This window comes from Typha latifolia, chromosome 3 (assembly GCF_019914945.1).
Source record: "Typha latifolia isolate L0001 chromosome 3, TyphaL0001v2, whole genome shotgun sequence".
NCBI classification, from domain to species: domain Eukaryota; kingdom Viridiplantae; phylum Streptophyta; class Magnoliopsida; order Poales; family Typhaceae; genus Typha; species Typha latifolia.
The window spans coordinates 17,083,308-17,107,136 of NC_133088.1; the positions used below are offsets into that span (position 1 = coordinate 17,083,308).

General features: G+C 38.3%; 3 protein-coding genes and 1 long non-coding RNA gene across 7 annotated transcripts; 3 read left to right on the forward strand and 1 right to left on the reverse strand.

The window, feature by feature from the left end:
• Positions 1–773: 773 nt before the first annotated feature.
• Positions 774–3,607, reverse strand: LOC140784165 (uncharacterized). Of its 2 annotated transcripts, XR_012108225.1 has the most exons (3): positions 2,142–3,607; positions 1,641–2,064; positions 774–1,256 (listed from the first exon to the last, which is right to left on the reverse strand). XR_012108225.1 is itself a non-coding variant. In XM_073131407.1 (2 exons), the coding sequence occupies exons 1-2, from the start codon at positions 3,398–3,400 to the stop codon at positions 1,752–1,754; spliced, it is 1,572 nt and encodes a 523-aa protein (XP_072987508.1). In that variant the 5' UTR covers positions 3,401–3,607; the 3' UTR covers positions 1,603–1,751. The 2 variants fall into 2 exon arrangements, 1 of the variants encoding a protein (XP_072987508.1); XM_073131407.1 differs by lacking the exon at positions 774–1,256 and having other exon boundaries at positions 1,603–2,064.
• Positions 3,608–4,261: 654 nt separating this feature from the next.
• On the forward strand, positions 4,262–10,681 carry LOC140784265 (probable alpha-amylase 2). 2 transcript variants are annotated; one of them, XM_073131560.1, is made up of 13 exons: positions 4,262–4,536; positions 5,327–5,399; positions 5,568–5,607; positions 6,608–6,645; positions 7,238–7,364; positions 7,435–7,661; positions 7,903–8,048; positions 8,147–8,265; positions 8,829–8,917; positions 9,028–9,150; positions 9,283–9,318; positions 9,528–9,626; positions 9,701–10,681. In XM_073131560.1, exons 2-13 carry the CDS (start codon positions 5,382–5,384, stop codon positions 9,890–9,892), a joined length of 1,254 nt encoding a protein of 417 aa, XP_072987661.1. In that variant the 5' UTR covers positions 4,262–4,536; positions 5,327–5,381; the 3' UTR covers positions 9,893–10,681. The 2 variants fall into 2 exon arrangements, with proteins under 2 accessions (XP_072987661.1, XP_072987662.1); XM_073131561.1 differs by having other exon boundaries at positions 4,464–4,823.
• Positions 10,682–13,517: 2,836 nt separating this feature from the next.
• Positions 13,518–14,288, forward strand: LOC140783452 (uncharacterized). The gene is made up of 2 exons (XR_012108147.1): positions 13,518–13,781; positions 14,040–14,288. It is a non-coding gene; the product is annotated as an uncharacterized lncRNA (long non-coding RNA).
• A 3,448-nt stretch (positions 14,289–17,736) lies between these two features.
• On the forward strand, positions 17,737–23,675 carry LOC140784345 (uncharacterized). Of its 2 annotated transcripts, none has more exons than XM_073131695.1 (12): positions 17,737–18,126; positions 18,198–18,417; positions 18,552–18,752; positions 18,828–18,898; positions 18,986–19,148; positions 19,236–19,829; positions 20,148–20,528; positions 20,682–20,757; positions 20,849–20,912; positions 21,984–22,119; positions 23,075–23,188; positions 23,278–23,675. In XM_073131695.1, exons 1-12 carry the CDS (start codon positions 17,855–17,857, stop codon positions 23,341–23,343), a joined length of 2,358 nt encoding a protein of 785 aa, XP_072987796.1. In that variant the 5' UTR covers positions 17,737–17,854; the 3' UTR covers positions 23,344–23,675. The 2 variants fall into 2 exon arrangements, with proteins under 2 accessions (XP_072987796.1, XP_072987797.1); XM_073131696.1 differs by having other exon boundaries at positions 17,925–18,126; positions 18,523–18,752.
• Positions 23,676–23,829: the final 154 nt, after the last annotated feature.

Consider the following 23,829-nt stretch of genomic DNA (forward strand, 5'->3'; position numbering starts at 1 on the left):
TGATGAGGAGTATGTGTGAAGTTATCAAGTAACTTTATTTTTGTGTAACCCATGAGGTTATACGTCATAGTGGATACTGGATTGGATTCAGGGGTGCAGAAAGGACAAGGGAGTTGGAACTTGGAAGGTAACGTATGGGAAAAACTGTGAACATCTTCGAGTGGAGCCGTGGAAGTTATCTTTTTGCTAAAAGGCATCGTGACCTGTTCCCCTTCCTGCAGATGAGTAATGCTTACATCCACAGACACTTTAAGAATAATATTATCTCGTCCATAAATAATTTCTCTCTTCGTCCCATAATCAATACTAAATCAATGCTATTAATAGATAAGATGGTGTTACTTTAAACATATTTAAAGAGTATTTGTGGGGGGCAAATAAGATCTCTCCTGCCAAAACAAAAGCTTCAGAGCATCAGAGCTCCCAGATCTGGGTTTGATTGGGAGCTATGATAGCCTGGATCAGTAATATGGCAAGCTAACTTTGTATCTGTCATCCAAACTTGGGACAAAGTTGGGAACTTTTTTTCCCAAAATTTAGAAATACAGGTGAGGTTTCCTGGATATTTGGTGTATCTCTTCCTTCAAAAGAAGAAAAAAACTGTCAAAGACAGATGAGTAGACTATACTATAATGGGAGTTAATGCTGAAAGAAAAAAAAATAAAAATAAAAGGTGCTCTTGGATATAAGTACTATATCTTTGAGTCATTGTGATCACAGGGTAATAAACTGGACTAGAATCTTGATCATTAGAAAGCACATAACATACATAATAAAGATAGAAGGCAGATTTAAAGCTCCATTCTTATGCACTTCTCACTATTTTGTACATCTTGCATTACCAGGATCCCTAATTCACAGATTCGCACAGAAGAAATGATCTGATTTTTTTCATTGGTCAAACATAGGTTACTTCCTATTCTCAACCCAGTAATAGAAAATGGAAAGTTGCGAAATGCATTACCAAACACTAGCAATTTCTCAGAAAGTATCTATGCATCTCCATAATAGACTTTAACTACTGGGCAACCATCTTCTTTCCTCTTCTAGGCTCTGGTCTTTACAATTTCACTAGAATTTCAACTCCATGGACCAGTCATCATTCAAACATTCTACTAATAATCTATTTTCTAATCAAAGCACGCAATCTGCATATTTACTGATAGAAGTATGACTAGTCAGCAGCAACTCAATGATCAATGTAAAGAATCACCACAACATTGCATGCATATTTAGTGAAGATGGCTCCAGACAACCTGAAACAAAAAAATGTATGCATGATTTTTAACAAATTTCACAATCAGAAAATTATCAGCTAAAATTTCAATCCATCAGAGACTGCAGCTACTAAATCTCTAAGGGCAAACAAGAAAGCGAAAAGAGAACTGACATTTTGAACTTAGATATACTTGAGAGAATTCCACTAATATGTGGTAGAAATAAGTGAGTCAAGTTTAAATTACAAGGCATGATTAATTAGACTACTACATGATACATTAATAGAATAGAGTACAAATCTACAGCAAGGGAGTAAGTAGACTACCTACCACATGATACATTAACAGAATAGCAATCAGATTCATAGATAAGAAAACCAATCCATTGCAAAACACTGTCTTTATTCATCTAACGAAACTTACTGAAATTGGTACAGGTTACATCTCAGCTGTTGGTGACAAACTCTTTCCACGTTTCTAACATTGAGACAGAGATGATATTAATATACATCTCCCCTTTCCATTTGAAAGCAGTCAGCCTTCCAGATTACCTTTTCCTTTTTGTTCTGCATCACCACACACATCATTAGTCTCGACAAAATGAAAATCTGGGTAATTACGTTGGTTCAAAGAGTGAAGCCACAGTGCCACAGCTCCCTCTTTATGCTCCATAGAAGCTATGTGTGAGTAAATATGCTTCATCTTAAATTCCTCAGCCTCTTCGGCATAAGCTTCCATAGACAGCACCTCATGTGAATCCATCCATTTTTTGTTATATGAACTGAAGAAGCATTCATCAAGGAACAATCCAACCTCAGGTGCAGTCGGCACATTGATGTTTATATCCCTGAACACAAAAATTAACATTTTAACAGATAATTTTTCCCAAGTAATAAAAGTATTCAAGAAGAGAAGAATTCCTACTTCCGCAGAGCTACATCCATCAGCGATTCTGGTGCACAATTCCTCATCATTGCAACAGCAAAGCCAATCATCTTCCTGATCTGATGCAGCATAAAACTCTGGCCGACAACCTCACACTTGATGAAGTCAATCCCGTCGATGTTAACAACATGATCTGCATTGAAGGAAATGATGTATCTCCTTGCAGAAGGGTCCTCAGCCTTTGTTCTCGTCGTGAAATTATGAAAATTGTGTGTTCCAACATAACGTTTTAGTATTCTGTTAAACCTTTCCTTTTCCTCATCTCCATAGCAGAACAAACTTCTTCTAGCAACCGTTCCTTCTCCATTAGTACTCTCAACATTCCCAGCTCTAGCCCTCCCGCCTTCTATTGATTTTTCTCCTTCCATCGTAGATTCCTCTTCAACTAAAGGTCCTTCAGATCCCAGTTTACCATTACCCACTTCATGTCCACCTTCAGGAAACAAAACACTCTTTTCAAGATTAAATTTTGAAGCGCCATTATTCTCTCCACCTGCTGTTGCACTACAAAGTTCGGGCCTCTCTTCCTTTTTCAATTCAAGTTCACCATTACCAACTCCATTTACTGAATTCAGCTCAGAATCACCAAGGTCAGAATTTTCTCCCTCATTTGCGTCCCTCGGCTCCCGACCCATGATTCCAGGCACCTTCCTCCCCCTCTCGGAGCATTCAACGCATTTAGAAAGCTCGTTCCCAGATCCCAAGCTCGCCATTACGGCCTCTCTATCGGGATGCGCACTTGGATCGAGCGCAAACATAGGGAGAAGGTAAACATATCTTCTCCGATCACAAAACTTCTTAGCATTGAAAGAATTCGTAACTCTCTTGTACCCAAAGATCCGGATTTGATCGGGGAGGTGGGAGTTTAGGCGCGCGACGAAGCCGGGAGGATCGACGTAGAAGCGACCAGAGACGACCTGGGCGACGGCGCTAACGCCCTTGTCGGTGCGGGCGGATCGGGCCCACTCGTATCGGCGGGGCGCGCCGCGGTCGTTCTCGGGGACAGCACCGGCGAGGAAGAGGGCCTCTTCGAGGTCGCCTTCTATGGTGCGGGCACCAGGGTTCTTTTGCATGCCTTGGTACCCAGCGCCGCAGTATGCGAGGAAGATGGCGACTTTGCGGCGCTTGTAACGCCGCCTTGCCTCGCCAGCTGCGGAGAGGGCGGTGGAGGGGTCGCCCTCGCCGTCCGAGGTGGAAGAGGACATCTTTTGCTTCTTAGGGGTTGGAGGAGAGGCCATGGAGGAGATATTAGAAGGGAGTTAGGGAGTCCGCCATGGGATTTTTGAGAAAGGTGAGGGTTTGGGGAGGGTGGGATTAAACCCTAGATGGAAAGGAGTTGATAGGAGAGAGTGGGTTACTGCCGTCGGATTGGAAAGAAGGAGAGTTATGCGACGCATGATTTGCTTCGAGATTCATTTCAGATTTAGGAGATTAATAAAAGTCTCATTAGTAGGTGCCACGCTGGCAACTTCTATAAGAGCATCTCCAAGGGAGGGAGGCTGGGAGGCCAAGAGCCCGGCATATATTAAAAAATTAATATTATATATATATTTATTTATATTATAAATCACTCTATTGTTTCTCTTAATATTATTATTTCTTAATAAAAATTATAAGATTAGAAAACTCTAATGTAAATCTTAAAATTATATTATACAGAGTAAACATTGAAATGAACATTAAAGTTGTTAATTAACAATATTAAAATAATATTACTTAAATAAATAAAAAATAATATTTAATAATAAAAATAATAAGTATTTAATAGTCCGATAAATTAAAACTAATTTAAATATTAAAATAATTTAATATTATACCTATCTTAAAGTTTCGATAATTCCTTTTCAACAGTATCTTATTAAATAATTAGTAAATTAATTATATACTCATAGTAAATAATATAAATAAAATTAAAATTATTGAATTAAAAATAAGTTAAAATTTTAAAAAGTTAAATATTATTTAAAGTCGGACTCTAAATAAATTTAGATGGGGCTACGAATTTAGCACCGCATTATAACTGGCTCTAAGTTTGGAGCCCCTCATTGGAGCTTCATCAGACTCTAATAAGGTTATCTAGCCCTCGCTTAAGAAGGTAAATTATTTTTAAGATGAGAATACGTGTAAAGACTTAAAGAGAGAGAGAGAGAGAACCATACCTTCGCATCGAAGCGTTTACCACCAGCGGCCCATTTTCCTCCGAATGGCACCTTTCGCTTCGTCATGGATGCAAATATTCCGATTCGCCTCGCTCTATTCCCATCCGTGAGCATAAAAAAGGGACAAGGAAATCAATAAAGAGAACAAAGCAAGCTCGAGAACGAACGTTCATATTTAAAGATGCGATCTTGAATCAAGAAAAGGAGTCGGAGAGGTAAAGAGAGGAGGAAAAAAAAACCTCTTTTCCGGTGTTCTTGCTTGCGTAATAGCTTATCTCTGTGATTGGATGTGCCGAATAGATTCGTCTTTTGTTGTTTGTGTCGTGTTCCTACGGGAATTTATATCTCCTCTTTCCATTATAAATGCTCGAGGAGTAGGTGCTCAACGAGGAAGAACGATCGGTCCAAATCTTTGGCCATAGCTCTAGTCGTCTTGATTTTGCACTTTTGATCCTCTCCTCCTGCCAATTGGTCTGTCTGGGAGCTAAAGATAGCAACTTTGGTAATTCAAGATCATCTATAAGATTACTCACTATCATGTCGTAGCTCGAGTTGTACCTCTTCTGCCCGCCAATTGTTTGATGTTTTGATTACGTAGTGCATTGGAAGTTTCGGACGATCAATTCTTTATTTCTTTAAACTTTTGAGTTGTATTTATGTTGATAAATATGAGTAAATATCAGAGTATTGTCTTTCATATCTTAACCGGTAGTTTGGATCCATCAGCAAACTTCTTAGACAGATTTCTTTTTCTTCCCTTCCTTATTTTTCTTGCACATTTGAAATTTGAGATGGATATTTACTGTTTATTCTTGTTTTTCTAAACTATCAGCCTAAGAAAGAGAATCTCACACACTATGAGGTACTTGTATATATTGAAACTAAGAAGTACGTTAAATTTATTTGAATCTCAGACACTAATATTCTCTATAATTCTTATCTATTCTTCGTTATTTCTTAACTAACCATCAATGACTTTATTTGTTACGTGGGCCTTGGATGCAGGTCTGTATACTGCTTTGATCATCCAAGATAAATTGACAAAGTCTAGAAATCAAATATGGGCTACTTTAGCAGTGTATGTTTCTCATCTACCATTTTTTTTTTTCAAAAAAGAATTGTTTCTCAAGTACCATTGTTTTTGTTGCTTGTTATCATGTGCGCCATGATCTCGATGTAACAATTAATGTGCACATTTATCTACTAGCTTATGTTAAGTTCTCATGCATAATGCACTGATTTGCAGGTTTATGATGAGAATTTTCAAGATGCAGTGACTTGCAACGGTAAATATGTTATGTTTTCTGTTCTGCAAATTGGTTGTAATGCTGGGCTACTTTCTATAGTAAATTCACATTATCTTTGTGTAATTGTAATAGAGTGATGACACATACAATGCAGCACATTGTATATGCATAGTACTTTCTGTACTATGAGGTAATAGAAAACTGTCAGGAAGATATCTTTTATAACTGTTAATTCGAGCTAAATAGATGGAGAATGATTTGGCAAATTTATGGCATAGATATTGGTAGTTGAAGCCAGAACATGCAAAATTGGTAATCGTTGGGGTCCTCAATTGGATGACAGTCAAATTCCTACCACATCCCATGCAAACTTAATTTGAACTTAGAAGACATACATTTCACCTTCAAGCTTTTTGCAAATAGCTAAGCTAGACATGTGAAGAACCATATGCACCAAATCAAAAGTCAAAGCCAATGATTGTACTGCAAGCTTATGATATCTGACAGCAATCTTATGTGGTCACATGATATTCATTCCTATTGTTCTAAACCAGTTGTTGAAGTTCACTCTTTGGTGCAAGTGCACATGGCATCTTTAGCACCATCAAATCTTTCCATCAATAAGAAGATTTATTGGGCAAATTTTGGAGTAGCATTTTCCACCATGTTCTTCCATCATGATAAAGTATGCTACTTTCATGGTTGCCCAGTTAATTTTGTTCTTGGTGTCATCCAATCATTTACTTTTCTATTCAACTCCTCTATTTCCAAGCCTATCTTGTATGATAATCACTGGATGAATTAGTAATGCTTCTGGCATATGTCATTTGTATTTATCATTGATTTCCTATTTGTGGCTCGAGCATTTTATAGATGCTTAAAGTTTTTACTTTTCCAGTGTAAGTGAGTTTGCATATCTGGTAATAGGGATATGACTGTCTTAACGTGACTGCAGTTCTACTTTCCCTCGGTTAATTTGCATCCTATTTTGAAGCATAATGAGTGTTCACTTACATCTCCTCTATTTGAAATGTGGTAGGTGGGGTGATACGAAATGGAAGAGAAATTCTTTTCCAGGTGTGTAAGATAGAATCTCTAGTAATTATTTTTTGGCACTTCAGCTTTTTTATTATTAGCATGTGGATATCTAAAATGCAAAAAAGAATCAATTAACCAATTGAAGTAGCTTTTAGTAGCTCGTGGAAATATTATAAAATGCAAAAAAGGAGTTAATGAATTACAAGTAGCTTCCAGATAATGCCACTTATCAATTGTCCAGACTCCAGTAAACCACTTGGGAGAAGACAACAAACCCACTAGCGGGTGGAAGGTGGGGCTAATAGATTTCATTTCCCATCTCATGGAGAATCCTTTTCATTCCTCTTAGCCCTATCCCATCCCAATAACATTTTATTGTGATAAGTAACTTGACATTCATAATCATATCGGGTAACTTTTTTCTATCAAACCAAACTAGTCTTGAATCTTGATGACATGCAATTTATCAGATGCAAAAGAATGTTGGAAACAGATAAGACCGCCTAAAGAAAGAAGATGGCTTCTTGAATTTTTATCGCTATGATATTCTGTACACTGTTTGATTAGTCTATCTACAAGTAACTTTGTTATACTTATATAGCATATTGATTAACAACTCACTATCTGGCAGGCTTTTAATTGGGAATCCCATAAGTATAATTGGTGGGAGAACCTCGAGAAGAAGGTCATGCATCTTTCAAAATCTGGTTTTACAACAGCATGGTTGCCGCCGGCAACCCAATCTTTAGCTCCAGAAGGTCAGTCTGCAATCTATTGATCCACTTTGGTCAAGTCATGGGACATAACATTTTTCCTCCTTATGTACAGGCTATCTACCACAGAACCTCTATTCTCTCGACTCTTGTTATGGTTCTCTCCACCAATTGAAAGCTTTGCTTCAAAAGATGAATCAACACAAGATCAGAGCAATGGCTGACATAGTCATTAATCATAGAGTTGGGACTATTCAAGGGCAGGGGGGAGCATATAATCGTTACGATGGGATCCCATTGCCATGGGATGAACGTGCTGTTACATCTTGTTCTGGTGGAAAGGTAGTTCTATAAGTAATGTGAATTATACTGGCTTCATAATAAAAATGGCTCATACTTATCAAAGATTGCTTTCAGTTTTAGTGTTGGACAATCTGAATCATTTCAATGATATCAGTTAAGAGACTTAGAGTGGATGCGCTTTATTCCGTTACTTGCACTGGCACTACATGTGTCAGTATAATCTGCAAGAATAGATAATTCTTATAACTTTTGCCTTCTTTCATGAACTTTGTATTATCAGGGAAATCGAAGCACTGGTGATAATTTCAATGGAGTTTCCAACATAGATCATACCCAAACCTTTGTAAGGAAAGATATTATTGAATGGCTGATATGGCTTCGCAAAACCATTGGATTTCAAGATTTTCGGTTCGATTTTGCAAAAGGGTAATAAATTGAAATGAAAGATTGCTACCATGAAAATTGTTTCTGATATGACAAAACTTTTCTGTTTCCTATTCTTTACTATCTCCTGTTAAATGCAGCTATTCAGCAAAGTTTGTGAAAGAATATGTTGAGGAGTCAAAGCCTATATTTTCTGTAGGGGAGTACTGGGATAGCTGTAAGTATAGTCCTCCTGAGCACCGCTTGGACTACAACCAAGGTATAAACTTTGTTACAAATTAAAACATACAAAGGTTCTAACACATAATCATGAACTCATTTCAGTTAATAGAAAAAGTCATCATATTGGATTCTGGGGGTTTTGTGAATTTATTACTTTGTTTCATATTGTTTGCCCTGTTCTGGTTTTGTTGGTAAAATACAAGCAAAATCAAGGTGTCCTGAGAATTATCTCTTGTGCAGATATTTTCTCCTTGCTCCTTAAGTGGCCAAGAATGCCAGCACCAAGGATCAGTCACTGTTGCAACTAAGAAATGGGACTTGAGTGATTTTGTGTGATAGATTTTAATAAAACCGTATCTTTGACTCTAGATTAAACCACCTAAAATGAGCACAAGTTTGTGTTGGAACTTGCAGATATGGTTTCAACGAAGTGACCCTTTTTCTCTTGACATCAAAAGTAGCAGATTTATTTGCAATCAGACATCGATCTGTAGATAGCATATTAAATGAAGCACCACTCAGTTCATGTACTGCATCATCATCATAGAAACAGTCCAGATTCTCTTTTGTTATAACTAGTGAAATATCTGTATCATGCAGATAATCACAGGCAAAGGATCATTAATTGGATCGATAACACAGGAGGACTTTGTGCTGCATTTGACTTCACAACAAAGGGTATTCTTCAGGTCTGAATAAAGAATGCTGTTCTTTCATACTGCAGTGTTGCTAAACTTTACTCTAAAGACTGGTATTTAGCAATCACCTAACCCTATCTCTGGAATAATTTCTGAAACAGGAAGCAGTCAAAGGAGAGCTGGGGCGTTTGCGTGATGCTCAAGGGAAGCCACCTGGTCTCATGGGCTGGTGGCCTTCAAGAGCAGTCACATTTGTTGAGAACCATGACACAGGTTCCACTCAGGTACATCAATGACTATTAATCAAGCGTCAAAAATAGTAAATGGATTTTATCTCAAAGTTTGAACTTGCTAACTTGTGTGACAGTTTCTTTCATGATGTGAATTTGAAATAAAACTGAATTTTATTCTTTCAGGGTCACTGGCCTTTCCCATCTGATCACATTATGGAGGTAAGTGGACAAAATTCTCAAAAGAATATTCATTAATCTACTGACCTTTTCATGGTTCATATCTTATTACTTCCTTTCTGAACATTTATCAAGTTACAATTTTTGCCACGCGATTTATATGTTAATTTAGATAAGTGGAGGTAGATGATTATATTCTTCTTTTGATATAATTTCAAACTCATGTAATTTTTATCTAAAATAATTTGCAGGGATATGCTTATATACTTACACATCCTGGAATACCCACAGTATTCTATGATCACTTTTACGATTGGGGTGACTCCACCCACGACCAAATTGTGAAACTGGTATTCTGAACTATATCCATGAAAGCTGCATCAGTTATCCAATCGACCTTTCTGAGCTTCTGATTTATGTGCAGATGGATATCCGAAAACTTCAAGATTTACATAGCCGTTCGACTATCAAAATTGTAGAGGCTCGCTCCAACCTATACTCTGCAATCATCGGTGAGAAAGTGTGCATGAAGATTGGAGATGGCTCATGGTGTCCAAATGGCAAGGAATGGAAACTGGCCACCAGCGGGCACAGATATGCAGTCTGGCACAAGTAGGACCCTACGGTGAAAAGAAAATTTTGAAAAGTTTTTTTTTTTTTTAATATTAAGGAGCTGTACCCAGCTATATATTAGTTAAAGGTCGACACGTAACCGCGTCGACAGCGATGAGATTACATAATTCTGTGGGAGTGTGGCTTGTCCGCTCGATAGAGCTAGTGCCAGAGGCCACGTTTGCCTTAGCAGCTGCCCAGTCAGCTACTTTGTTTGCCTATCTACCTACGTGAGTAAGCCTTACATCCATACACTCATTCGCTAGCTCAACACATTTCTGCACCGGGTTGCGAACGTGCCAAGGGCTGAGCTCTATCCTCTTCATGCATTTGATGGTCTCCAGGCAATCAGTTTCGATCTCCAACCTGCATTCTCTTCCAGCCGCCTTCAGTCCCAGTCTGATGGCCCATAGTTCTGTTTGTAATGCCGAGCTTCCCGGACATGGCTCCCATACCGCCTGAACGAGCTCCCCATTTTCGTCGCGGAGGATGGCCGCTGCACCACCTTGGTAGGCGCCGGCCCTTTTAGCCCGCCGTCCGTATTGACTTGCTCGTAGTGGCAAATAGTATTAGCTTGCTGTTGGGCAACAAAGTCATGTTTCTCGTGTAATATATTTGGGATGCTTCATCATATATCCATATATTTTAGCCTAAGTGGATGGTGTGTTGACGTGTTGTACATTATGTCCAGCCATATGAGATCACATTCTCTTGAAGATAGGATCCTCTTGTAAAATATCATGGTATTATCAGTTATATGAAGTAAAGCAGAGATATAGGCCTATAGCACTTACTGTTAGTATTCATTTCTTTTTAGTTTTTACATAGCTAAGATGCTGCTTGCGATATAGAAGTTGATTCTCCTGGCTGATTGAACTTGTTATTGTTTCTCATATTTGAACGCATTCTTCACACTGCACCAGATTGGTTAACAATCACATTAAACTGAGGCCTGGTCCAAGAAGTGAATCATGGATGATTACTTTCAACTACCATACTAATGGATTAGTGATGCATCAATTGAACTAAGGGTAATTATATGTAAAAAAAGAATAAGGATAAATTTGTTCTCTCTACGGTTAGATGAATCAAAATTTTGCATCTATCTTAATAAGAACAGATATACATGTAAATATCTAAAAAGAAAAATTGAACTTAGACGTATTTTCCTATTAAGTATTTGTTGTATTTTCCTACCTGAATCCTCCACTCTCTTGCAATATTTGCTTTAAACCTGATGGCCCAAATGTTCCCGACGCCCACTTTAAAGCTGCGTAAAAGTGATGATCTTTTGTAGTGACATCTGAGCGTAGGGAAGGTCAGAGGTATGGATGCATGATTGAATTGCTACTAGATACTCATCATGAGTTGTTTCTCATCACCAAGCCCGAGGCGATTGCAGTTCCCCTTCGAGGCCACGCTTGTTCGCAATCGCATCATCAAACTGCTCTTCATGAAAATAGAGAAGCTGAGATCTCTGTGCGAAAGAAAGGGCTCCTTTTTGTTTTCCTGCAATATAATACAAGTAATATTTTCCTCTCTTTAGTTATGAACTATGATGATATATAGCACATTTTGTTATCATTAGTTTTATTTCATGATGCTACTCTTAGGTCAAGTTCCCAATATGAGTAGTCCATGCATCATTTATGTCGGAAGAGAGAGAGAGAGAGAGTCAAATATGCATTGACTCAGCCACCTAAGCAGTTGGGATGTGATTGCTTTATCCAAGATCCCTGAAGTGATGTATAGGGTATTCATTAAACTCTCATCTGCGCAAGAAGCTGAATTTGGAGGAATACATTCCTTTCTGCACCTGTGACTCAGGTAGGTGCAGAGGAGTGGTCATGTCAAATATATCCTCTGCTCTTGATTAGACTAGCTTGTGTACACTTTTGAGCATTTTTTCTGGTTGGTTACTGACTTGCAAGATCTTGGTGATGGTTATTTATTTCTTTCCTTCCAGTGGAGTGATTTGGGAGATTATATAATAATATTCTGAGGGGGGGTGAACAAGAAATACTCTGGTTCGATGCTGTTGGAATTGATGGGGTTGGGTAGGGGTAGATTGGAAGCAATTAAATGCATGGGATGGAGGGAAGGATGCAGAAAGAAACTGAAAGAGGAGGGACTGTTGAGAAACTAAGGAACTCATTAAAAGCGGTTGGTGGGATAGAGTTGAGAGCATCATCAATGATGGTACATCAGAAGACAAAAGGGAGGGAATTCAGCAGTTGCAGGCTTCCTTTTCTGGCTCTTTAATTCCCTTCTTACCCCCCTTTTTCTCTCTTCTTTTTCCAAATTTTCATTTTTGTTTTTCCCCTTAAAACAAATGATGATGGGGAGTAGAGGGAGTGCAGATCATCTCAACTTGCATTGATGACTGCAACTAAACAAGCACACAGCACATCATTAAAAGGTCCTGTTTCCTTCTCTCCAATTTTTTTTTTTTAATGAACAATGCTGATATCTCTTTCTCATTTGACAGACAGAGAAGAAGGGACCAGTAGTCGTCGGTGTGATGCTCAACCAATAGAAATGAGGAGTTGATTATAGTCTTGACATCTTTCCCTTCTATCATTTTTTTTTTCCAAAATGAAGTGGTAAACTTATCTAGATAAGAGGAGGTACAATAAAAAGCAGATGGTGTGCAGTTCTCTCATCTGGTGTGAGATGCAGTGGAATGTTATGGGTGACGAAGGAAGGGGGATTAGACTGCAGAGTTGCATTTCTTTTGTGCTTGGGGTGGCAAATATCGTTAGTTGGAATGTACAAGACATCACTAGATCGTGTCTCCTAACTCACCACTACTCATGCGGGTGAACAGATTAATAGGCTACTTTGAGGGAAACTTATGCTTACCAGCAAATCCATATATAGGAATTTCTACTCTCTCTTCTTTTTTTTCACTTTAAAGAGGAATTACTAGTTATACTTGAGTAAATACCGAGTAAGTAGGAATGACAGCTAGTGAGTTACACTTGAATATATATATATATATATATATATATCAAAAGGAAAAGAAAAGTTCCTTTTTGGACAAATTAGTGAGTTTATAGACCTCAACAACAAAATGCTTTTTAGAGCTTATGGGTTGGGTGTAAGAAAAGATAATTATGTCAAATTGTCCTTTTCTATTATTATTATTATTTTTGTCATCAGTCCATTAACTCCCTCGGCTCATCGCACTTTTATTCCTCGCCAGTTCCACTCCCGTCACCTAACCATCTCCTTTTCTTTTCTTTCGCTTTCTTTTTCTCTTTCTCTTCTGGCTGCGTGACAAATCCGCACGTAGATTTAGCTTTAGAGCCTAACGCAATTAAGCCCCCTAAACCTACCCCATCAATGAGGATTTTGCCAAATTACAGATTCCAATGCGACTTGAGAGTCCCAGCTGCCAGTCCTACAGAATTCATTATATTTCTCAGGGAGTTGGGAAAGGGGTTCTTGGGAGCCTTCGTTGTTGGTGTGTTAGGCAAGAAAAGATTGGGGCCTCCCTCTCTCTCTCTCTTTCTCTCTCTCTCTCTCTCTTTTTGCACTTAACCCCTCATAAATATATACACCCCTCTCTCTCTCTTCCTGCTGATCTTCTGTTCTATAAATACCGCTTACTCCATCCTCATCTGCTTATGTGATGAGGAGAGGAGTTTGTTGTGTGATGGTATGTGTTGGTCATGTGGGTTTATCAAAGAGTATCTTACAGAGGTTTTTGGCATTCTGTCCACCTCCAAATGATTCACTTGTGCCAGAGAGGGAGAGAGTACAGTGGAGGTGGGCATCCTGCCAACAGAGCTCTGTTGGATTCTATTTGTAAAACCCATATGATAGGTTTCCTTCACCACCACCCCAAAGGAAAAGAGGAGAAAGGAACAAGGAATAATGCTGAAAGGAAGGTGAGAATAGAAAACCACCAATATTTGTTGGCTTCTACAATAACCCTAATTTTCTTTTCTGAGGAGGAGGAGGAGGAGGATATGGCTTTCTTGCTTGTCGTCATAGATCATCATGATTGCATTGAAAGTTTTTAGGGACTGTTTGGTCTTCTTTAACTTGCTTTTCTTCATAATGGCCTCTCTCTATTCTATAGGGGTCTTCAATGTTTTCACTCCCTTCGGTGGTAGTCTTCTAATTGTACTGCCTCAAACATGCAGATCTAGTGCTAGATGAATTTGGGAAGGGAATGGAAGCACAAATCAGGAAAGGAGGAAAGAAATGACTGAATATATTTTGTATTCTTTTTTCCATTTTATTTCTTGCCCTAGCTAAGATGTTTGATTGAGTGGATGAAGAGGTTCTTAATTGGTGTTACACTAAGTTTGCTTTCTTTCTTTATTACTTCGTGTGATGTGTTTTGTTATCATTTCACTACATGCAATTAATCTTGTGTATTGTTAGTCTCATGGAATCATCGTTTCCGGGATTCGTAAAATAGTACCTTGAAATTTTTGGTGTCTCATCTCAGGGAGGCAACACAAAATAGATCGTTGGCCTTCTTGGATCTTCTCTTTTCCTTGAAACTATATAATTTAACTTTTATGTTTCACTACAAAGCTAGGGTTCTCAAGAGGAAAGAGTAACCCAATAATGAGATTGGCTTTCTTTTTCCTCATTTTCCTTCTCTCAGTAGTAAGTATTGACAAAGATAGTTGGATGCATTAATCCATATCGTATCCGAAACTCCCATGGGTTTCATGACTGGGACGCTGTCTTCCTATACTAGTATAGCTGCTGCATGTATGCGTGAGTCTGTTGTTGTACTGCTACTATGTCTTTTGAGGAGGTGAAGGTGAAGTGAGAATGACATTCGAATTTCCCACACCCCTCTCGGGAACAAAAACATCTACCTTTATTTCTTTACAGCAAGTTATTATGACATGCTAATTTTTTGCTAAATCATATTCTCTGACCTCCTCCTATCTTTCTTGTTTGTTTTCTGAGCAAATATGTGCTGTCTTGCCATTCTTGGATTCCTTATTCTCGTAACCCCAGAGAGAGAGAGAGAGAGAGATAGAGAGAGAAGAGAGAACGAGATGATGGTGTGTGTGGTTGTGTAGGCATTGGGTGGTGTGCAGAGAGAGAGAAGCATGCCACCATGGGATGATCATTATTGACACAGCAAATTACACTTACTGTTCTCTTGGAGTTCGTACCTCATAATGGAAGGTTGAAGCCTTTTCTGGTCTCTATAGGAGTCAATGCGAGAGAATCCAAACACTTACTGTTCATTTAGCCACCTCCAGCAGTTACAAGTCTCCCTCTCTCTCCTTTCCCTCTTTTCCGTGATAGAAGGGCAATACTTCAAAAAACTGAGAAGTTTGTTACGTTCTCTTTTGGTGCGTTTTCCACATTTAATCTTTAATGCTTTCTGCCAGAAATACTATCATTTCATAAACGTGACAGACTATAAGACTAGTGGTTAATATCATCCAAAAATTTGGGTTTGCAGTAAGTGGTTAATATTATTACCATTCTTATGACTAGGTGAAAGGTGAAAGGCACCAATGGTTATGATATTATTAAGCTTACTTCTTCCTTTTAAGATTACTCATGTTTATATACATCTCATATAGTTTCTCTTCGTCTTAGTGCACCACTCTTTTATTGTAAAGCATATGCTAGATGGCTAAATTCACACTTGTTGGGGGTCATTAGTGATGCAAAACTTTCACCATAATTTTATGCACTACTGAGCAGACGGTTGCCACTCAAAACTTATTTAACATATTTGTTTCTTGAAGAATTGTCGATTTATCTGTAGTTCATACTGTCTCACTGCAAGTCATACGTTTAAATGAGATAGATAAGCTACAAGACTAGAGCTTCATACACAGTGGTACTAGTAATATCTCCTCCTATAGAATGATGTCATTTCTTGCTTTAAATTCGCACTCCTTTTTTTCTTCCTCTTGGTAGATCACATGCTACTTTTTTTTTCTATTGTTTCTTTTTGGAGAAGTGTTTATACATTTGTTAATTGACTGGTATTCTTTTTTTTAATCACACTTGTCATGCAGCAGTAATATAGTACATGATACTAAATCTATAGGTACGCATCTCTTGCGAAGGCATTATTCTACTACGATTTGTACTTGTTCACTATTTAATAGTAGTTTCTTGTTCTGTTTACTATTTAACATGTTTGGTCAACACTACTGTTCTGTTCCTGTTGGGAATCACATAATTTAGTTGATTTTATGAGCTTTCATTTATTTTTATTTTTTCATAATGTAGATGCTTTTGCAATATTTAATTTGTACTCATATCAAATTAAGATCTGATTCTTATTCGTATTCTGTTAATATTTAATCTGTGTCCGATGTGTATTTGTATTTATTTTGTTATCAGATCATAATGTGGATTGGACAATCCGGAGTCAATCTGTCCTCATTTCTAAATACATTGGTTTACATCTAAACAATATATTCGTCTCAGTTGGTTTAAGCTTAAGTTTAGGAGGTGGTATAACTAAATTATTTTTTAAGACGTACACCACATCCAAACACTAACTAAGGGACCCTAAGGTTGGGATAAGGGGTTTATTCGAGATAAACCCTCCATCTTAGAAAATCTTGCCAGATAAAGAATTGGAAGATAAGATAAGAAAATGAATAAAAAGCGTTTATTTGAATATTTATCCCAACTTTTAGTTTGAGATTAAAATAGAAAGAAATATCCCACCCCTTTGCCTTCAAGTAGATGTGATCATCAGGGGGTGGATTTGGGCCAGACTTTTTGAGCTAATTGGGCTTAAATATTTGTTCACGGCACGGCTCATCAATCACTCGAGCTGGGCCGGACTAGAATAGACAAGAGATCAGTAAAAGAGAGGAGGGCGGAGAGAGTGGAGTTGTGGAGGTGGAGGGAGACGGAGACTAGGTGTCACCAATACAAGGAAGATAGACGAGGGAAGAAGAGAGGACAGGATTAGCTTGTCACAGGAAGAGGGTGAGGGAAGAGGAGAGGACACAAGAAGAGGAAGAGGAGAGGACATGGTCACAAAAATTCATTTATTATATATATATAGCTATAATATTGAGCCTAATTGAGTTGAGCTCAAGTGAACTAGCTCCTCCGGCTCAACTCGGCACGGCTTAGAGCTCGAGGCGAGTTTAAGCCGAGCTTTAAATAAGTCAAGTCCACGAGTCTCACGAGCTTACAATTGACAGTTATAATCGCTTCGCCAAACGCCACTAAGTCTTGAGTCGTTTTGCGTACGTGATAAGTTTTGGCAAAGTTGGAAGAACGTCAATCGCCGTCACTATCCATATAACTCACACGAAGGCACGTAATATCCACTAACCAAGTCAATATTTTTTAATGACAAATAGGACAAGTCAAATTTCTAGACCTTCTAGCTTTATTTTGAGAAAGACAAAAAATAAGTTTAAATTAAATATAAGTGATAATTTTATTTTATAACTATTATATTATGTTCCCATAATTATTTTTATAATTTCTGATAAAGAATAATTTACTTTAATTCATCACAGTTTACATAATATAAGTAACATCAGCAATATATGTTCTATATTAAACTATTTTCACTCTAAAGTGGTGGGTTTTAGTATTGAAGAGGATATATTAGTTATTCACATTTTAAAATAAATAAATGAGTTAATTCTATTTTTTTTAATCCCAAATAAAATCTGGAATAAGGGGGTTTATTTTTAATAGTACACTTATTCTATCTAGACCCACATATGTGATATGTCCAATTGTCCACTGACTTTCTTTAAAAATTTAAAAATTTAAAAATTAATCGAAAGAAAAACCTTGTATGATTCAAATTATTCCCCCCCTCCTAGTCTAAATCAAAATCTTCCATATCCAATCGAATAGCAGCAACATGAGGAGGAGCGGTGTCAATCTCATGGCGACATTTTCACAAACACATGGCGACACTCTAACTCCATCATTCCTTCCGTTCCAACCACGGCGCGAGCTTTAATCGCTCAATTGGCTTTCAATGTCCTCATTCCACGTCATTCTCCCCTCTCTCCACCTCTTTAAATCTCGCTTCCCCTCTCTTCCCACCTACTCACGCGCTCTTCACGTGCTCCCCCACGGCCTACGCCCTCGCCCGGTAAATCCCGCCTGCCGCCCCTCCGCCGCCTCCGCAATGGGCTCCCTCTCCGCCGCCGGCGAGCCGCTTCCGCCGCTTCAGTACCCACCGGCTCGCCGCGATGGCTCTGTCGTCGATAACTACCACGGTGTCCTGGTCCCCGACCCTTACCGATGGTAATTTCCGTCGCCGTTCCTCTCCTTCTCGTTTTCAGTCCCCGGAAATTTCTATAAATCTTTTTGGAAAGGTTGGAGGACCCGGAGGCGGAGGATGTGAAGGAGTTCGTGGAGGAGCAGGTGGCGTTGACGGATTCCGTCTTGTCCCAGTGCGGTGTGAGGGAGAGATTACGGAAGCAGATCACAGAGCTGTACGACCATCCACGTTATGAGACCCCTTTCAAGCGCGGGGGCAAGTACTTCTATTTCCATAACACCGGACTCCAGGCACAGAGCGTCCTTTACGTACAGGTAGTTGAGATTTGAGATTTGGTTTCTTGTTATTGCTAGAAAATTTTGATGTTCGAGGTGTTTGTTTGTGTTCCTAGTGATTTTTCTTTTTGGGAGTCTTTGAAGGTGCTTGTTTGCGCTCTTGGTGATTGTAGAATGACTTGGAAGCGGAGGCGGAGGTTTTATTGGATCCGAACAGCCTCAGCGAGGATGGAACTGTGGCTCTTGCCTTAGCTAGTGTAAGCAAGGACGGGAAGTATTTTGCGTATGGGCTTAGCGCGAGTGGGAGTGATTGGGTCACCATCCAGGTGATGCGCATCGAGGATAAGAAAAGCTTGGATGGCAAGTTATCCTGGGTGAGCAAATCTTGTGTCTCTCTATTCTGATCGATGTATGTGGGATTTATCTCTATTGAATTAATGAGAGTGCAGGTAAAATTCTCATCAATTAGCTGGACTTGCGACGGAAAGGGATTTTTCTACAGCCGATATCCAGCTCCGAAGTATGTATAGACCTTTTTCTTCGAATCAGAGATCATTTTTATGCTGTTTGATTAAATTATATATTATTTCTTCCTGGTGATTGGCAGGGAAGGGGGTGAATTGGATGCTGGGACTGAGACAAATATCAATCTGAACCATGAGGTATACTACCATTACTTGGGCACTGATCAATCAGAGGATATATTGTGCTGGAGAGATCCTGAGCACCCAAAGTATACATATTCAGCCTATGCCACTGAGGACGGGAAGGTTGCCTGCTTTCAAATTGTTTTATTTGTCGAATGTTCTAGAGTGCGGAGTGTTCCTGAGCTGACAAATGTTTGTTTTCATTGACAGTATGTTCTTTTGTATATATCGGAAGGTTGTGACCCTGTCAATAAGTTATACTACTGCGACCTGTATTCTCTTCCCCATGGGCTAGAAGGTTTTAAAGGGATCAATGAAATGCTTCCTTTCATAAAGTTCATTGACAATTTTGAAGCAAGTTATTACTCTGTGGCTAATGATGACAGCCAATTTACCTTTATCACAAATAAAGGAGCACCGAGATATAAATTAGTCAGAGTGGACCTTAAGGAGCCAGATTTGTGGATCGATGTGCTGGCTGAAGATGAAAAAGACGTGCTAGAGTCAGCTTCTGCTGTTAATGGTGACAAGCTGTTGGTGAGTTACTTGTCAGATGTCAAGTATGTATTGCAGATAAGGGACCTGAGAACAGGAACGTTGCTGCATCATTTGCCTATAGAGATTGGCACCGTCTCTGGGATTTCTGGTAGGCGTGAAGACTCGGAGGTTTTTATTGGCTTTACGAGCTTCCTTACTCCAGGCATTATATACCGCTGCAACTTAACAACTGAGGTTCCAGAGATGAAGATTTTTCGAGAAATTTCGGTTCCTGGGTTTGACCGCACAGATTTTGAAGTTAAGCAGGTACTTTGGTAGATACATTAACTCCTAAATCAGTATGCATTTAGAGTAACTTTCCATATATGAGAATTCATATCTATGTCTAGCGAATCCAAGATAAGACCGGCATCTGGTAATACTAGTCTTATAAGTATGGAAAACAGTCATTATTTTAATTGATAGTGTTTAATGCATTCTCTTAGACACCTTATTTAAAATCATGTCAAATAGGAATTTATCTTCTTTTTTATTGCTCAATCCGTACAAAAGCACATTATCTCTTTCTTGATGTGTAGTTTTTTTCTTTGTTTTTTTCATTTCCATCTCTTATTTTGTTTTCAGGTGTTTGCCCCTAGTAAGGATGGAACCAAGATTCCTATGTTCATTGTGTCGAAAAAAAAAATTAAACTTGATGGATCACATCCAACTTTGCTGTATGGTTATGGAGGGTTTAGCATCAGCCTTACTCCCACATTCAATATCAGTCGTATAGTTATCACCAGGAACTTAGATTTCGTATTTTGCATTGCAAATATCCGTGGTGGTGGGGAATATGGAGAAGAATGGCATAAAGCTGGATCTCTCTCAAAGAAGCAAAATTGTTTCGATGACTTCATTGCTAGTGCTGAATATCTTATTTCTTCTGGTTACACCAACCCCAGAAGTTTATGTATTGAAGGTGGAAGCAATGGTGGGCTTCTAGTTGCTGCTTGCATAAATCAGGTACAGATCTTATCAATTTCCTACAGGTATTCTTACATGTGCGTCTTTTTAGTTCATGTTGGTTGAAATATATCAAGAAGCATCTATCAACACATTGTAATGTTGTTTTATCATTAACTTTATAAACTAAACAAGAGATTTTGGTGGTGGCAGCGACCTGATCTTTTTGAGTGTGCTCTTGCTCATGTTGGTGTTATGGACATGCTTCGATTTCACAAGTTCACCATAGGTCAACTCTTTCCCCCTGCAAATGCTCTCATTTGTTTTGGCGACTGTCTTTACTTAATTCTTTCTGATGCTTGCTAATGTTTGATATGTAGGCCATGCATGGACTACTGATTATGGTTGTTCAGACAATGAGGAGCAATTCAACTGGCTTATCAAGTATGGAAAACAATTGTTATTTATTTTATAAGTTGTTTCATTTTTATCTAATTTTCTTTGAAACTCGGCTGCCAATACTTTTTGCTAAGTACTTTATCTTGGATTTGTCTTGAAATATTTTCTGAACATCGCTATGAGCTTGGGCCTTGAAAAGTTCTTTATAGCATTTGCTAACAGTAATAGTTGCTAATTTTAATTATTTTTCCCATCCAGACGGCAATACTGTTGATTGGCATGCCTCATGCCTGACATTGTTAGTAAGAGTTGTTGGCTTACTATATGCCTGCTTTGTTTTTCAATCAAGACAGGAAATTCTTATTATAATTCCACAATTTTATGGATTTGAGACTGCAATAGCTTATCATAATCATATTTGGGATTTAAATGAGAAAACAGTTACAAGCTAGATTTGTACTTATCATTTTTAACTTTGCTCCTCTTTTCTTAGCACTAGTGGTGCTTTCTTTGGTGGATATGTCATGTTAAAGTGAGAAATTGGATTAAGTAGTCAATTGCAAATTCGAAAACATCATTTTACTTTGTTTGATATCCTTTAACAATTTATGGTAACTTCTTGGTTTCCCAGATATGTGTTGTATTTGTGTGGATTGGCAAACATATATATGCTTGCTGTAAAATGTAGATACAAATTTTCACAAGTTCACTTATTCTTTGGATGCTAAGATCTTTTTAGTATCCTGTAAGACAGATCCTGAATTCAGCCGATGAATACAACTGTTGTGCTTGTTAAATCTCTTCCAATCTGGCTTTTCTATGTGAAATGAACTTATTGATTGATCTATCATTATCCCCAGTATAAGTGCATTGTGACTGAAGGTGCCTTAGGCATTGGGACCCTTCTAAACATTAGGAAGGTTTCTGTTTGTTTTGGTGAATAGGCCATACACCTGCTAATGGACACCCCAGATTATTGGCATGTACGAAGTGTTTTGGCAACATATTTACTTGTGTTATGACCATATCTATTCTCTGTTTTGTTGTTTGTCTCAACTGATCTGTCTATCAAAGATATATAATAATAGTCTAATATCTCTAAATGCCCACATATAGATATTCACCACTTCACAATGTGTTAAGACCATGGGAGAAAAGTGCTGAACATCATTGCCAGTACCCGTCAACTATGTTATTGACAGCTGATCATGACGACCGTGTTGTGCCATTGCACTCATTGAAGTTACTAGCAGTAAGTTCCTATGTCTCATTTTGCTTCTTTTGGTTTAGAAGTACATATATCATAATTATAAGCTATATATTCTCCATCTCCATTCCATGTTATCAGACCTGTAAATGGGTGACATGTAGTTCCTCTTAACAAGCTATTTTGGTGTGACAACATGTATCGTCAAGAGGGACTAACATTGGCTTTCTACATATTTATTTACTAAGAATTTTATTACCATGCATAGGATTATGGTGATAATAATGTAATACTTTTAGCTTGGTGGTCACAATGATGACCTCACCAATTCTAGAGGGAGGGAAGGAATGGTTTCACACAATTAGGCATTATCAATCCAGAGTGGACAAGAAAATATGAAAAGAAAACATAAAGATATGGTTTTGAAGTTGTATCCTCCCTTTTCTTCACATTCTCACATCAGTCCTCTGGAAGTTGGAATACAAAGGAGAATGGTCCATAGGAATGCACTGAGGAGGAAAATGGATGCGTAGTGTCAGTACCATGTATATGGCTGGAGATAAGAATCAACGGAAAAGCAAACTTGTGTTTAAGGGAACCACGCGCAGAGGTGCATTCCTAAAAATTCAAAATGGGAACATAATGAGAGAGGAGTGAGGAACAGAAAACAGAGAAATAAAATTGACATAGGGTATGGAAGTTAGTGGCTTAAATTGTAACTTGATCAGACATCTGGCATGATGTCAATCATCGTTCTGACAATTAACAATTGGTTGTTACCAAACTATTTAAGGGACAGATTAGAATTATTGCATGATCTAACTATTGAATAATCAGGTACTACCACTACATGGTTCTACCTTTTGTTAATTCATGCCATGATGTGCAAATACATTTAGTTGCATTAAGGCCCTAGAAACCGATTTCTTTTCATTATGGCTTTATATGTCCTAATATCTTCTGATGATTGTTATCCTTCTGGCTTACTCGTGATCTGCAGACCATGCAATATGTCCTATGCACGAGCACGGAGGATAGTCCCCAGACCAACCCAATCATTGCTCGCATCGAGCGCAAGGCTGGTCATGGATCTGGCCGTCCTACTCAGAAATTGGTATGCAAGTTCACCCCACCCTACGTGGAAATACGTATCATTGTCTCACTTCAATCTTTTTTGGTACCCTTCTTTCTGGTAAATTGCAGATTGACCAGGCTGCCGATCGTTATAGCTTCATGGCTAAGATGTTGGGAGCTTCATGGGTCGAGTGAGCTTATTATCATGGAGACACCAGGCTTGTTGAGATGTTTAAAGTTAGCGTGGCATGGTTTTACAGAAAGTTGTCTGCAAGTAAATTGTTTACTCAGCATGAATTGTGGATTGTTGGCTGGATAAATTTTTATCTCCAGCTTTGGGCGATATTTCTTCTGCCTGCCTCTTCCGTTTATGTTATTGAATTTACTATACTGGTGTGATAATGGTATAATCAGATCATGCAAGCAGCAAATCATATAATAAACTCTACTTGTATCTGCTTTACTCTTTCTTTTCCTTTTTCTTCTCCTGTGGAAATTGGAATAAACAGTAATTGTTCGATGTACTACACTTTGTCTCTTATTATTCGCATTTCCTCTTTCCTGGATAACTTTTTATGTCAAAAACTAATGTTGAAAAGTGTGCGGCAAATTTAGATATTCTTTGGACCAAACAATGCGGTAATCAGAAGCAACATCGAAGAGCAAATTTGGTACTTGTGC